This window comes from Pseudorca crassidens, chromosome 6, assembly GCF_039906515.1.
Source record: "Pseudorca crassidens isolate mPseCra1 chromosome 6, mPseCra1.hap1, whole genome shotgun sequence".
NCBI classification, from domain to species: domain Eukaryota; kingdom Metazoa; phylum Chordata; class Mammalia; order Artiodactyla; family Delphinidae; genus Pseudorca; species Pseudorca crassidens.
In genome coordinates this window covers 121,924,521-121,941,188 of record NC_090301.1, presented here as the reverse complement: position 1 = coordinate 121,941,188, position 16,668 = coordinate 121,924,521, and the positions used below count along the sequence as shown (strand labels likewise).

The following is a 16,668-nucleotide window of genomic DNA, read 5'->3' as shown; positions in this document are numbered from 1 at the left end:
TTACCGTCTCCTTTGCTCCAATCATTCTGACCTGGCCTCATTCATGGGTGCCCTGGGGGATTTTCCTGAGTGAATATTTCAGTTTGACAGAAGGTTTGACCCTGGGGAGGGGAGGCTAGCTGAACAGTTGCCACCAACATGAACAGATGATAATCCCATCTTGCAGATGAGTGAAAGCCATGAGGGGGATTCTTTGGGACTTTATCTCTAGGGTCATTCTTTAGGGAACCGTCCTTTCCACACACATTGTTAATTCCAGTTCCATCTCTTTGTTCTCCTCCCCATTTCAAGGCATCGTTTCCCATCCATCCCCAGGTTTTTTCTGTCTAGTCAAACCCTACCAGTTTCTTCCCGGCTCTACTCTGAATATTCATATGATGTTATCCCTGGGAAGGATCCTTGTAACATATCACAGTTAATCTGTAGGAAGAGGAGACTAAGACCCCGTCAGCTGCGTGCCCGTCCCTGGGCTCCCCTTGGGGAGCAGCTGATCAGGACACATACCCAGTGCTCCCAGCTCCCACCACCAGGACCCTCCTTCTGCACCCACTGCTGCTCAGTGACCCTCTTCCAGGACTCTGGGTCCTGCGGTGGTTTTTGCTGTGAAGGAAGTCAGTGGCTATGACTTGTGACATGTGATTATATGGTTTATTTCTTTTTCATTCATGAAATTATACTTTAATGATACTTGTTATTTATTGAAGACTTGGTATGTATGAGACACCATACTAAAGTATCCTTCAAAATGCATTCTTCCCTATAATACTGTGAAATAGACATTATTATCCCTGTATTTCAGATGGTGGAACTGATGTCACAGAGATCACAAACTTGGGCAAGGCCACACAGCATCACATAGCAGTGTCCCCTCAGCATGTGGCCGGCCAACCACACAATATGGAGTTTGCTTTACTTGTCCATATCCCTCTAGATGCTTGAGCAGCTTGTAGACAATCACTGTGTGTTCTTATTTCTGAATTTCTACAAAATTCATTCAACAAATGTTTGAGCATCTTCTATGTGCCAGATACTGTTCTAAGTGTTCCCAAAGTCCACCTCCTCTCGGAAGATTTCCTTGATGCCTTGGTTAGATTAATTGATCCTGTTCTCTCTTTCATGGTGCCTTTTTATTTTTTTCTACCTCTAACCTTGCATTTAAGATGCTGTATTTTAATGATCTGCTCTCTCTCTCTCTCTCTCCCCCTCATTCTTCCCCACTAAACTATTGGGCTCTTCGAGGACATCTTATTGATATATGTTTTCTGTAGGTCCTACTACAGAAACTGGGAAAGTAACTCCAAAGATAGGTTTGTTGAGTGAATAAACAAACATCCTGTACTGATTCCCTTTCTATCTTCTGGGCTATGAAGACAGCATCCATCACAACACCAGGATGCCTCTGGCTTCCCTGGTGGCCTCCACACCTTTATACAACATAGGGTTTTTCATACCCGTGGTCCTCACCTGCAATCTATTTAATGCCCAGATTCAGTCCTTGCTCTGAAGGAGTTTTCTCTCTGCCTTATCTCAGAGCTCTCACCTACACTCTGGAACTGTCTCTTCCAGCAAGGGGCAGGGTGCCTTTTCTCATGTTTTGTTGCCCAGGTTGGAGAGGAGGCTAAAGTGAGTGGGAATTTCCTGCTGAGTGGAGAGCAGCAGAAGGATTCTTAGAACTGAAGGTTGAGCTGAGATTCCTCTAGCTTCTGCCTCTCATCTCCTCCCCAGGCTCCAAAGAATCAATTTCCTATGCAACTGATTCCCTCAACACTGTTACACTTGGAAGAGCTAATTGTTCTAGTATATGAGTCATTCTTGTCCTACTGTTCTGTTTTGTGGGAACTTACCTGGTCCTTTCTACTTTAACCAGATGACAAATAAGGGGGAGAAGGAGGTGAATGACACTTAATCAAAGGGTTATTTTTTTCATAAGTATTTATAAAGGTTTGGAGATGAAGGCAGGATGATTCAAAGAAGGCTTGAGATAGTTGGGGAATGGATTCCAGCCCTGACGTGGAGTGAGGGCACTTGAGTGCACCTGAGGGCACCCTTAGTACTGACTCAGGTGCTGGGCTACCCATTTGAAAATGGGTAAAAGCAAATGGGTAAAAGCAAAAAAAGTGGGGGGTTGTACCACAAATGTTTATTTCTAGGACCTCAATCTTTATGATAGGGGCTAGGCAATCACTGAAGTCTTCAACGAGAAATACATTATTATGTTATATTCCCTTATGTTTATTTTATGCTTTAGGATTGCTTTTCTTTTTAACTGCTGTTGGTGAGGTAGTGAGGGAGTGAAGTACCACAGTCCTTTAAACTTTAGTGTGCCTAAAATTTGTAATCTGCCCTCAAGAAGCTTTGTTAATCTCAGAATCAAGGATGCCCGGTGGTCTTGTCAAGTCATTAAATGAGATGAGAAAAGGAGGGACATTGAACAAATCTTTTTCTTTTTTTCATTCTTTCTTTTTTTTTTTTTTTTTGTAAGCCCTAGATGCCAAGCTTTGTGCTTGGTCCTTTAGTTATGCTCTTTCACAGAACCTTTACCAGAACTGACTGAGCTCCGCTGCATTTGCACTCCAGCCCATCCCCACAACACTCAAACTTTTTTTACAGATAAATAGACTGAACCTCAGAAAGGTGCATAACCCGTCTAAGATCCCAGAGCATAAGTGGTGGAGCTGGGATTTACACCCGAGCCTGTCCCGCACTAGGGTTGCCTCTCTTGATCTCAGGGTCTTCACCTCTCAAAGGAAGACATTAACTCCATGGATTGAAAATGCTGGGCCTCCTCCTTCTTTACAGCTCGTAATTGTGCTGGCATTTTGGTAACCTGGGTTAATCTGTTTAATGACATTAATATATTTTAAGTAGGGACCCTGTAGATTACCTCCACCACCAGGGCACAGGTCGGGGCACCTGAGCCTTAGAAACCACTGGCCAAATTACAATTCTCAAATCATCACCAGGATTTCTCACTCTTGCCTGCAGCCCTGGTCCCTAAGGACTCCTTCCTAGAGTCACACAGAGCAGAGAGGAGAAGGACTAGCAACTCAAGACTATACCTTGAGGGAGGGTCTGTTTGTAGCTACTGGAGGCCTCTGGCTGGCTGAGTATAGTGCTAACCATCTGCCTTCTCTTTATAACTGGTTCTGAGTAATGCCTGAGACTGAGATGGAGCAGTAGCTTACCCCTTTCTGTTTTTACTAAATAGCTTGTTCCTTTTTTTTCTTCTATTTTTTTTGTTTTTGTTGTTGTTGCTTTTTAAATTTGGCTGTGCAAGACACACGGGATCTTAGTTCCCCAACCAGGGACTGAACCTGCGCCCTCGGCAGCGAAAGCACAGCGTCCTAACCACTGGACCTCCAGGGAAGGCTTGTTCTAAGTAGGGAGGAAGGAGAAGAGATAAGGCAAGGGTGGTTGGGGGGGTGGGAGTGTCACAGAGACAAGTATGTCATGTGACTGTGTCAATAAATTGATTTAAAGTTAAAAAACAAAGAAACTCTCCATCTCCAATTTTTTTCTACTACTTCTGTGCTTTGGAAATGGTATGTCATCCACAGATATGTGCTTATCATTGACTATTGATTGATTGGTGGGAACCCTTGAGATGGAGAAGAGAAGGGAGTACCCCATTGTTCTCTCACTGCCCTATTTGTGCCTTTTGTTTGTGGAAAGAAGATAGGAAATAGAAAGAAACAGAGAAGGGATCATATATGCAAATGCCCACCAGCATGCAGCCTAGATGTCCCATCGAGGCCTCAGTCAAGACATGTTCAAAAAAGATGTCATCATTCCCACCTCCTTTGTCCTCTAATCTGGCTTCAACCCAAAGACTTTTAACTCTTATTTCAAGAGTCAATATTAGAGGTGAGTCCATTAAATTATCATTCAGGAATTGTGATTGTGTCCTATATTTGCCAATGACTCCTGAACTTCCCCTCAATCAAAAAAACGAATATTCAGTCTTGACTTATCCCATAATCCATATCCAAACAGTCACCTAAGGCTACTGACGTTCCTTCCAGACCTTTCTCAAGTCTTCTTCTCATTGGCTACCCCATTGCACTAGTTGAGGCCCTTATCTTCTCTTCCTGCCTGGTCTCTGTCCCTAATCTCATGGCTCCCAAATGTGTATTTCCATGGAGCAATCACAGTGAGCCTCTGGAAACAAAAGGCTACCCATGTTAATTTCCCTGCCTAAAATCCAGTGGTTTCCCTTCCCCTCTCCACAGGGCTAATTTAATCTTCTCCACATAAGCCTTGTGGAGTTAATTCACCTAGGTCAAAAATATTTATTAAGGACCTGCTATATGTGAGACACTGCTTGATAAATTGGAGATTCCATGGTAATGAAAATAAACAAGAATCCCTGTCCTCATGAAGCTTACATTCTAGAGGAGAGAGATAGGACAAGAAACTAGATAAATAGATAAGTTGTATCGGGTGTTAGATAGTGCTTAAGTGGTTTAGGATTGAAGTCAAGGAGCTGGATTGCTGTATTAAATAAGGCACCCAAAGATGACATCCTTGAGTCAAATTTTGAGTGAAGTCCTGAAGGAAGTACAAGTACAGGTAAGCAATGTAGATACATGAACAATCGTGTTCTAGGCAAAGCAAACTCAAGCATATTCAAGAGCTCTGGAAATAGCAAGCAGGCCAGAGTGGCCTGTGTGGAGTTACAGAGGGGACAGGAATAGGTGAGATCAGAGAAGTCACAGCAGGAAGTGAGCAAGGGGTGTGCAGTCATGGAGGTGCTCTTAAGCCACTGCAAGATCTTTGGCTTTACTCTGCATAAGAAAGGAAACCATGGAAGGGGTCTGGACACAAGAGTGTCACGATCTGACTAATGTTTTAATAGGATCACTCAGGTTGCTGTGTTCAGAAGAGGCTGTAGGGGAACAAAAAGAGGTGCAGGGGTATGTAAGTTAAAGGCAACTCATGTGATCCAGCAATCCCATTCCCAGGCAAATATCCAGAGAAAACTCTAATTAGAAAACATACATGAACCCCAATGTTCATAACAGTACTATCTGCAATAGCCAGGACAGGGAAGCAATCGAAGTGTCCATCGACAGATGAAAAGGTAAAGAAGATATGATATATACATACAATGTAATATTACCCAGCCATAAAATAGAATGAAATAATGTCATTTGCAGTAACATGGATGGACCTAGAGATTATCAAACTAAGTGAAGTAAACCAGACAGAGAAAGACAGATGTCATATGATATCACTCATATGTGGAATCTAAAAAATAATACAGATGAACTTATTTATGAAACAGAAACAGACTCACAGACATAGAAAACAAACTTACGGTTACCAAAGGGGAAAGGGAGTGGGTGAGGGATAAATTGGGAGGTTGAGATTAATATAAACACACTACTATATATAAAATAGATAAACAACAAGGTCCTGCTGTATAGCACAGGGAACTATACTCAATATCCTGTCATAATCCATAATGGAAAAGAATATATACAAAAGAAAAGGTCATTGTGTCAAATGCCAGTGAAAGACAAATGAGGAAAAGACCATTGGATTCGGCAAGATCCAGCCACTGTTCTCTTGAGAAGTGTGATTTTGTGGCCGCTCAGTGACAAACCTTCATTGGGTAGGTTTAAGAAAAAGGAAGAGGAAATTTGGAGACCAAGCCTATAATCAACATTTCCAAGGAACTGGGCAATAAACTGAAAGAGAAAATGGGGCAGTACATGGAGTCAGATAAGAGAGTGAGTTTTCCTTCCCTCCTGACACCGTACTTTTTTGTTCATGTTTTTGGTTTTCTTTAATGCCTGTAATACTTGCATGCTTTATGCTTTGGGAAGCCATTAAGTAGAGCTGGAAAAATGCTGTAAAGAAAGGTGAGGAGGGTAATGCTGCAGTGATGCTGTCCACTAGGTATGAAATCTGGCCCACAAGTGATTGGTCAGGTCTTCGCTAGAGCCATTAGCTGTTCGTTTTCAGCAACAGGAGGGAAAGAGGTACACAGACACAGATGGAAGTAGGTGGAGAAATGTGCTGAGATTGTGTGGATGTTCTCTTCTGAATGCTACATTCTTTCACAGAAAGAAGGAAATGAAGTCATCTACCAAGAGTGGAGATTGAATTGCAATTGTCGGCAGTCTAAGGAGAGAGAGGGAAAGTTTAAAATTGCCATCTAGGAGATCAGGAGGATGGATGAATTAACAAAGACTAAGGGGTGATTTCTGGGCAGATTTAAGAGCTCACCTGAGGTCATGATTCTAAAGGAGGATGGTCTGGACTCTGCCCATTTTCTATTGCGATCCACTATTGCCTGATGCTCCTCTTTGTACCAAGACCCCGGGAATTCTGTGGAGTGCCTGACACACACTCTGCTCTTTCAGACAGCTTTGCAGGGGCTCACTGGGACCCTCTGCCTCTTTCTTCCCCACCCAGCCAATTTGAAATCAACGTCAAGACTCAATTTACTCCTAACTTCCTCCAGAATGTAAGTACCATTTATCTTTGGACAACATGTGTTTGAACTGTGCAGGTCCATTTATACGAGGAATTTTTTCAATAGTAAATATTATACAACAGTACTACAGGATCCTCCATTGGTTGAATCCACAGATGGGGAACTGTGGATACAGAGGAACTGAAGACAGTGAGGGCCACCTATAAGTTATACTCAAGTTTTTGACTGGGTGGGGTGTTGGTTCCCCTAACCTCCCCTCCTTGTTGTTCAGGGTTACCTGTACCTGATGCCCAGATGAGGTGGGTGCCCTCATCCATGCTCCTGTATCACCTGTGCACACTCCTCCCACAGCCTTTACCCATCCCTTGTGATTTCCTCATTATGCTACAGTTCAGGGGTTATCAAAACTGAACAGGCATCAGCATCACCTGCTCCCCCTCCCCACAGAAAAGTTTCTGATTAAGTAGATCTGACGTGGAGCCCAAGAATTAGTATTTCTCACAAGGTCCCAAGTGATACTGATGCTGATGAGGGGGATGCGCCCTGAGGACCACTATTCTAATTCTCCAAAGGCTAGGGCTGAGTGTGGTTTTTACCTGTCCCCAGAACTTGGCTGCACAGTTGGCTCAGGGTCGAAGCTCAGAAAAATTGTATTGAGCACCAAATGCACATTTGGCTGAATGAGAAGAAGGGAAGTAAGGTACCTGAATGGTAAACACTCTGCCCTCTCGGTTAATCTTCAGGTGGTGCAGTCTTCTGTTGGCAAAGTTCTCTGTATCGATGGTGAATACATGGGTTTCTTCCTTGCTTAGCTGGTAGCGAACTTGTAAGCTTCCTTAAAAGGCAAACATTAGACATTAGAATTAAAGATAGGAGCCATAAATGCAAAAATATGATCAGATTGTCTTTTAATTGATCGTGACTGTTTTCTAGGGACGTATGTCTCAATCTTGTCATTATTCACATTCTTAAAAGGTATTATATATCTTGTGACTATAGCATCTAGGTCCATATTAAAAATCCTGAGCATAGCTGAAATACTTTTGTGTGTGCGTGTGTGTGCGTGTATGTGTGTGTATGTGTGTGGGTGTGTTATCAGAAACCAAAATACCAGTTTGGAAAATAAAACAACCACAAGTCTATTTTGTAACTGGATTGTGAAAACTTTAATAAGATAAAATCTTTTCCCACGCTCTCTTCAATTCCTACCATTTCCTAGAACTCCCTTTTTTCCTAATTGCCTTCCTGGAATTTCAGAATATGTAATGTGAAATAAGATTGTAAAGTAATGTAGGCAGAATAGGAGAGAATAATTTGGGGTAATGAGGCAGTTACCCAACAGAGTCAGCCAATAGCAGAAGCTCCCTACCACTAATCCTGGTTTCCTTCATTCCTCCTTTCCTTTTGGTTCTGGTCACTATCAATTTCCATTGGGGGTGTATTTTCTCACTTAAAAACTAATCAATAAAAATAAAATAAAATAAAATAACATAAAAACAAAAAAAATAATAATAGCTCCCTAGCAGTAGCATATTTGGTGCAGAGAGGAGCTCAGACGTGAGGTAAGAGGTCTGCCAGAGGAAGGGAAAGGGCCCATCTTTCCCTGCCTTCCCACCTGCCAGGGGAAAGGAAAGGGCCTGCCAGGGGAAGGGATGGTGGCTGGCATGCTCTTTCTGACTCCTTCTAAGAACTTGGGTTTTTAATATATAATTCAACCCAATAAAATAAATCAGCATGTGATAATTATGTGTCAGGCATGATGACAAGGACCACATTCCTTGAAGTTATTTGGGACTCTCTTACCATCCCACTGTGTGGGTCATTCATACACACATTCTGTATGTACCTATCCATTTTAGAAATCACTTCCATTTTATACATCTTTACCAACACCTGCCTAGCAACCATCCATCTTAGATGTCAGTAATCTCAACCAAGACCCTGTAAAGGTATTTATTCTATATCTTCCCCAGCATTCCAGTTTAGGTCTAAAACACCTCAACCATTTCTTCTAGAGCTCTACAGATATTGATCTCACCTTTTAGGATGTTTGATGCAATCAGTGACTCCCTAAGTACCCTAAGAAGAGCTCCTGAAACCTCTTGCTAACTCATTGTCACACAGCTCCTAGGAGGAGAAAGTCAACCCATGGCTTTTCAACATAAGTTTGACACAATTAAGGGCTGACTCCAGTCTTATAGGAGGCACTGGGGTGAGATGGTGACAGGGCCAGAGGTTCATTGATCACTTTCCCCTCAGCTTTGTATTCAGCTGCTTGGTCAGTGAGCAAAGAGGCACATCTCTCCTTCTAGTGTATATTCTGGTGTCATGAGGTTACTGTCAGCTTCTTGGATGGCATTACCCGGGACCCCAAAAAGTTCATTGCCCTAAAGCCCTCTTCTATCTCCTTTTTATGATTCATCTGTCTGCTTCCATTTCCTCCCTAGAGTCTCCCACCGCTACCTTTGCATCCAAAAGTGTTTGACATAATGATAAACTTTGCAAGTTTATATATTGTCCAATAGACAGGGAACTGACAGAGGGAAGATGCTCTGAATCTAATAAACAACAACAACAACAAAAGGATGGTCTTAGACAGGTGTTCACTACAATTTATTCAGGGAACTATAATGTATCCCCTCCTGTGTGTTCTCCATTTCTTCTTCTTTTTTGTTTGTTAGTATATGTTGACACTGATACATTATAAAGGGCATGCATTTGCGGGTGTGTGAGTATGGGCTGAAATAAGATGTTCACGGTGTGGAAATTAAAAATTGATTTGAGCCCCAGTTAAGACTTTTCCAAATATGCTTCTGGAATAAACATACATATAATGGAATAACATTTGGTCACCGGCAACTATGCTGTAAAAGTTTTAATGGCTCTTATTAATATTGGAGCACTCTAGCTATATCTAGCCTCACTTTTTTAGGTCTCCAGGCAAAATCCATATCATCATTTTTAGAACTATGCAACAGGAATTATCAACGTCATTTAAAAAAATGTCGAAGAGAAACCTGATTCCAAAAAAAAAAAATTGTATTTAAACACAATGATAAGGAATCTACTTTAAATCAAAGAGGATGTAGTCATATTCTGTTAAACTTCCTTACTACTCTCTGGACAAAGTTACCACCCCTTGTCTTCTATTATGCTTGAGTTCCTGCTTATGACTCCTCTTTTATCTAGAACAGTTTTTTGTTCCTTCCTCCATTTGATTGATGAAGGAAGAGAGGGGCAGGAAGGAATAACTTTTCATCATTCATAGTAAGTGATGGACTCAGAAACGAAATCTAGTTAGCTCTAAAGAGCATGGTTTTCCCATGGAACACAGGGTCCCATGTGTTCATCTCAGCCAAGAATGGTCTTCCACTTCGATGTTTCCCTTTAAGCTTATTCCTACTCAAACTCCAAAAGTAAGCACCAGGTTACCTCTTCCAGGAAGCCTTACCTGGCTTCTCCAAGTTGCCCTCTTCTGCTCCTATAGATCCTGTGCTCACTTCTAGCCTAACATGTATTGGGTTGTGCTGTCTATTTACTTGCTTATTGCCCCTTCCTTCTTTCCTTCCCTCCCTCCCTCCCTCCTTCCTTCCTTCCTTGCCTCCCTCCCTCCCTCCCTCCTTCCTTCCTTCCTTCTTTCCTTTCATTCTTTTCAAAACAATATAAATTTATTGTGCCAAATTCTGGAGGCTAGAAGTCTGAACTGTTATCTCAAAGGCTCTAGGCTAGGATTCTTCCTTGCTTCCTCTGAGCTTCTGGTGTATGCCTGCATTCCTAGGCTTGTAAATGCATCACTCCAAGTGCTTCTTTTTTCTTCACATGGCTTCTCCCTGTGTCTCTCTGATAGATCTATATTCAAAGCTGCTCTAATACTCTACAAATGATAACTATATTTCTTTTAGCAAACCTTTTTACTATTTATATTCTTCTTGACAATCACCTACTCATGAGAAGATGGAAATTATGGACTAGAAACTCAGAATTGGAAATTTCAACCATATATCTAGTTCAGCATCTCAATTTGGGCCTTAGGAGAAAGATTCTCACACCTCAGTTTTTTCAAGAGCTTCACTTTGTTGTGTTTTACGTGTTCCCACTTTGCCAGTTTTCCTACACTAGTCTGTCTTCCATACTGTCATTGTGTGAGTATTCTAACATAGACTTATTTGGCCATGTGATTCTACTGCTTAAAAAATTCCAAGGCTCCTTAATTTTACATGAAACATTCCAACTGCTTAGCCTGACAGGCAAAGTCCTTTTCTTACCTTCCCACTTTATCACATACATATTTTTCATAACTGAATCACATGTGAACTATCCCAAATAACACCCCCCCAAATAATGCTCCTCCTTGCCTTTGTGCACTTTTTCTTCCTCTGGGACCACCCTTGCTTCCTTATCTCTATGACAACCACTTCTCCTTCATTAAGACCCACCTGATGTGACCTAGGTCTCCACTTGCTCCCAAAACTGAGAGTATCTTTCCTTCTTATATTGTCACTGTGCTCACTTTTAGTAAAAACTTCAGTGTATCATGCTTTGCTTGTCTTTCTCCTTGAACATAAGCTTCTCTAGGAGGAATAGATGCTTATTCATCTTTGTGTCTATGGAGAATAACACAGGGTCTGCTATCTCAAATTGCCAAAAGTCATTTGTTGAATAAAATGGCCCCTCTGGAGAATGTTATTACCACTTCATCAACATTATAAACTAATAATTATTCAATGTCTACTGTGTGCCAGATAGTAAATTAACTAATAGTTATAATGTTATAATTCTATCTTTAAGGAGTTCATAATCTGAAGCAGGCAAAAGCAAGGTCATACTTGTCTGCTTATACGCCTATCATGTATTAGATTATTTATTTATTTTAACATCTTTATTGGAGTATAATTGCTTTACTATGGTGTGTTAGTTTCTGCTGTATGACAAAGTTAATCAGCTATACATATACATTAGGTTTTTAATCTGGTACTAAAGATAATTTTTATCAGATTCTCAGATTAGAAAGTAGAATTTCAGTGGAGTAAAATGCTCTAAAAGTAAAACATAATAATAAAAATAATAGTAATGATATTCATAATGAAATGGGATTCAAACCCAGGAGTATAGAACTTTAAAGTGTATGTTCCTCCCACTAGATCATGTTGCCTCCGAAGACATGTCTGGTCAAATAGATGGATGAGTTGATGAATAGAGAAGTGGATGGTTGGGCAAAGGGAAAGGTGAGTGATTTGATAGACAATATAGATACATGTTTTGTGAATTCAAAAGAGTGAAGACAATGAGCACTTATAGGGTTGAGGTAATGAGAAACAGTGTTTCAGAGAAAGAAGTTTATTGAAGAAGGTAGAACTGAATTAGGCAAAAAAAAGTACTATGCTTATGTAGCTGTAGAGATATAAGCAGAGCAATGTGTCGGAATTTTACCATGCTTGAAGTATAGACCCATAGGCCAGTAGGGCTGATGAGAATCTTGGCACATATTCACCCCACCAACCTCCTCATTTTGAAAGATGGAAAAACTAAAACCCTAGAACTTGGAAGAGAATGGTAATAAAGAGAGAAGCCACATGGAGAAGGCTTGTATTAGAAGGACAAATAATTTGGACTTATTCTTGTAAAGAGGGACTCCATAAAGGGCTCTAAACACATTGTGACTGGGCTGATTTATACAAAGTGATATTTAAAGAAAATTAGCCTGGGTACCCAGTGTTCATGTCAGATTTAAAAAGACAAATATACCAGCTCCCACAAACATCAATGGAAAAACCCATGAGGTGTTGGAGTACCACTATGGAACAAGAGTCCATTCTTATATTTCTGTTAATAGAGCATGTCAGTTTCTTGCTTTATCATTTGACTTTGAAAGAAGGAACTCTTTTACATGTTGATTCCCATCCAATCCTCATCAGTTAACATCGACTACAGACTTCTGCAGCTTCCTATGCAGCCTTTAGTGTCTGCTAACCAGATCATCCTTACCAACTAGCTCCTCTTCTATCTTCACTGTCTAATCCATCCTCTGGTTGCTTAGGTCAAAACTCTAGGAGTCATTCTTACTTTGTTCATTTCCTCTACCAGATATACATACTACACATCCAAGTCATCAGCAGCTCTCTGGTCTCTACAAAGTAAATCCTGTATCTCTACACCTCTTTCCAGCTCAGCCACCACACCATCATCCATCCATCACCATCTCTCACCTGGACCATTGTAACACATCTGAACTGACTTCCCAGATTCTAGTCTTAACTCTCTTTTCCCTCACACCCCTCCATTCTATACACAGAAGTCAAAATAAGCTTTTTAAGGGTAAATCTGATGTCATTAATTAAAATGTTTTAATGACACTCCAATGCACTTAGAATAAAATCCAAATTCTTTCTCTAAGGTCCTACATGACCTTATTTCATTCTACACTTGCCCTCATTCACTAAACTCCAGCTACTGTTGACGTGCTTTGTGTTCCCCTAACGTGCCGAGTCCACGCATGCCTTAGAGTCTTTACAGCTGCTTTTCTCTCCACGTGGAATGTTCCTCTTACAGATATTTGCCAGAAATCCCCTCCTTATTCATGGGCCAAATGTGACCCATGCAGTGATGCTTCATGTGTCCATGTACCCCTACCTCAATACCTCCTCCTAAAAATGTTTTCCAGACTGTCAGTCATGATTGATTAGTACATCATGGAATCAGTATCAGAATTCAGTATCTGTTATTACTAACTGCAGCCTCTCTGTAATTCCAATTATAAGCATTTCACTCTCTGACTGCAATCTTCTCCTTTTTGGGTTCCCTTCATCTAATCCCTGGATTCCCACAATCCTTTTTCTTTTTTTTTTTAATTGAACTATCATTGGTTTACAATGTTGTGTTAGTTTTAAGTGTACAGCAAAGTGATATATATATATATATATATATATATATATATATATATTCTTTTTCAGGTTTTTTTCCCTTATAGATTATTACAAGATATTAAGTATAATTCCCTGTGCTATAAGTAGGTCCTTGTTTTTTATCTATTTTATATAAAGTAGTGTGTGTATGTTAATCCCAAACTCCTAATTTATCCCTCCTCCCCTTCCCCTTTGGTAACCATAAAGACGTTTTCTTTGTCTGTGAGTCTATATTTGTTTCATAGATTTCATTTATATAAGTTTTTTAGATTCCACATATAAGTGACATCATATGATATTTGTCTTTCTCCATCTGACTTCACTTAGTATGATAATCTCTAGGTCCATCCATGTTGCAGCAAATGGCATTATTTCATTCTTTTTATGGCTAATAGTCCACTGTATATATGTACCATATATTCTTTATCCATTAATTTATCAATGGACATTTAGGTTGCTTCCATGTCTTGGCTATTGGAAACAGTGTTGCAATGAACATTGGGGTGCATGTATCTTTTTGAATTATACTTTTCTCTGGATACATGCTCAGGAGTGGAATTGCTTGATTATGTGGTAACAAAAAAAAAAATGGGCAGAAGATCTAAATAGACATTTCTCCAAATAAGAATACAGACAGCCGACAGGAACATGGAAAAATGTTCAACAATGCTAATAATTAGAGGAATGCAAATCAAAACTGCAATGAGGTATCACATCACACTGGTCAGAATGGCCATCATTAAAAAGTCTACAAATAGTAAATGCTGGAGATGGTATGGAGAGAAGGGAACCCTCTTACACAGTTGGTGGGAATGTAAATTGGTGTGGCCACTATGGAGAAAAGTATGGAGGTTCCTTAATAAAACTAAAAATAGAGCTACCATATATCCCACAAACCTTAGTATAAGGATTAATCTCACCAAATACTCCGTGTTCCTCAACCCCTTCATGTTCTCTCTTCTCTCTTTACCCAACTCAAATAGCTGGTGCATCACCATGACCCTCTTCTTGTATAAACTCTCAATTCCCTTGGCCCACTCATACTTTATTGAATGAAGATATTTGCTTGGCAAAACCATAGCTGCTAAAATCCAACCTTTACTGTACCTCTGCAAGGTTTAGCTGGCACAAAAAAAATATAAACACTGCAAATTGCTTATAAGCCACTTTAAATTATTCATGATCAACTTCAAGTGGGGCTTTCTTGTGTCCTCTCAACCTCATTGTATTTCCTAAGTCCATTCGCTGACTTAGATAAGTACTTAATGGCTTCTCTTCTTTCCTCAGATCTCCAACTTATATTCTCCTTCCCCCATCTCAGCTAATGACCTTGACTCCTGCTTCCCTAAGAAAACTGAAGCAATCAGAGCAAAACTCCCAGAAACTTCTGTCACCATATTTACTATCAGATCAATTTCTGAGCCTGTATGATTTGCCTTCCTTTCTATTGACTTATATGAACTGTTCATGATTATCTAATGTCATCATAGGCACTACTTATTCTTCTCATATGTTTGAAGACATCACTCAAGCAATACTCCCTTTCTTTACAATTTTTCTTCCTCTCTATGTCATCATTCCCATTAGCATTTTTTTTCCAGTTTCAATGGAATAAAAGGAAACTTCTTCAACTTTCTTAATGTTAGCCATGGCCATATTTCTCTGCTCTCTTCTGGCTTATGATGCAACTCCTGAGGCATCATGTTACACTTCCTGAATCCTATTGCTCTTTTCCATTTGCTTTTAAACACTTTCCAGTAAGATTTTACCCCAGGGTCTCAATCAAAACTTCTATTGCCAAATCATCAATGACTTTCATGTTGCTAAATCCAATTTTCCATTCATGAACTCCAATTTATTCTCACCAGCCTTGTACCCAATCACTCTCTTCTCTTTTATAAAACTTTCAATTGCCTTTGAGAACATTATTCTCTCCTAATTATCTTCCCACTTCACTGGCCCCTCCTTTTCCCTCATTTCTGAGTCCACCTTTTCTCCTTGTCCTCTTAATGTTGCAGTCCCACGGCTCAGCCTGTGGACTTCTCTATCAACACTCACTGCCTTGACAATCTCATTCAGTGTTATGGCTCCAAATACCATCTTTGTGGTTTCTTAGGGCTACTGTAGCACATTGCTCTGGCTGCTAGAAATTTGAAGTCAAAGTCTCAGCAGGTCCATATTTCTGCCAAATGCTCTAGGGGAAAATCTTTCCTTGTCTCCTCCTAGTTTCTGGTAGCTCTTGGCAATCCTTGGTGTTCCTTGGCTTGCAACTGCATCATTCCAATCTCTGCCTCTACTGTCATGTTACACGGTCTTCATCCCTCTGTGTGTCTCTATGTGTCTCTGAGTCTCTGTATCCTTATCTCCCTCTTCTTATAAGGACACCAGTGATTGGATTCAGGGTACACTCTAATCCAGCATGACTTCATCTTAACTAATTATATCTGTTAAGACTCTATTTCCAAATAAGTTCACATTCTGAGGTTCTGGGTGGACATCAGTTTTGGGGTGACACAGCTGAACCCGGTATACTATCTAAATGCAGACCAATATCCAAATTTATATCTCCAGCCTGGTCTTCTGCCCTCAACTCCAGACTCCTCTATTTAATTATCTCTCTTCTTGGTTGGCTAATAGGCACCTCAAACTTAACATGCCCAGGACTGAATTCATGACCTCTTCCAAACCCATTCTTTCTATGACTCTTCCCAACTTAAACACCAACAATCCTATACATATAGGTGCTCAGCCAAACAATCTTGGATTCCTCTCTGGTGTCTTTTTCTCATACCTTATTTCCAATAGGGCATGACATATTTGGTCCCCCACCCTTAAAAATATATCCTGAGTCTCACCACTTCTTTGACTCCCCACCAATTCCACTATTACCAATCAACTCAACCAGTCAACCAACATTTCTAACCCATACTGTTTCAATAGCCTCCTAACCACTTTTCTTCTATTCTAACCCCTTGTAGTCTATTCTCCCCAGAGCATCTCAAGCAATCCTGTTAATGCATAAAGAAGTCCAACCACTCCTCTGCTCAAAGTCTTCCAGTGGGTCTCCATCTTTCACAGTGTAGAAGGCAACATCTTTGGTTTTCTTTATTGAAATATAGTTAATTTACAATGTTGCATTAATTTCAGGTATACAGTAAAGTGATTCACATACATATAAGTATATAAATTTGGTTCTTTTTAAGATTCTTTTCCACTATATATTACAAGGTATTGAACATTGAATGTAGTTCCCTGTGCTACACAGTAGGTCTTTGTTGTTTATCAATTTTATATAGAGTAGTGTATGTATGTTAATCCCTAACT

At 40.3% G+C, this 16,668-nt stretch overlaps 1 protein-coding gene across 1 annotated transcript in view; it reads right to left on the bottom strand.

The window, feature by feature from the left end:
* The window catches only part of CNTNAP5 (contactin associated protein family member 5), an 883,101-nt gene that overhangs the window by 50,797 nt on the left and 815,636 nt on the right, over positions 1 to 16,668 (bottom strand). Inside the window, exon 20 of the mRNA XM_067742208.1 lies at positions 7,147 to 7,277. Within this exon, the coding sequence (XP_067598309.1) occupies positions 7,147 to 7,277 (131 nt within the window). The remainder of the gene's footprint in view (positions 1 to 7,146; positions 7,278 to 16,668) is intronic.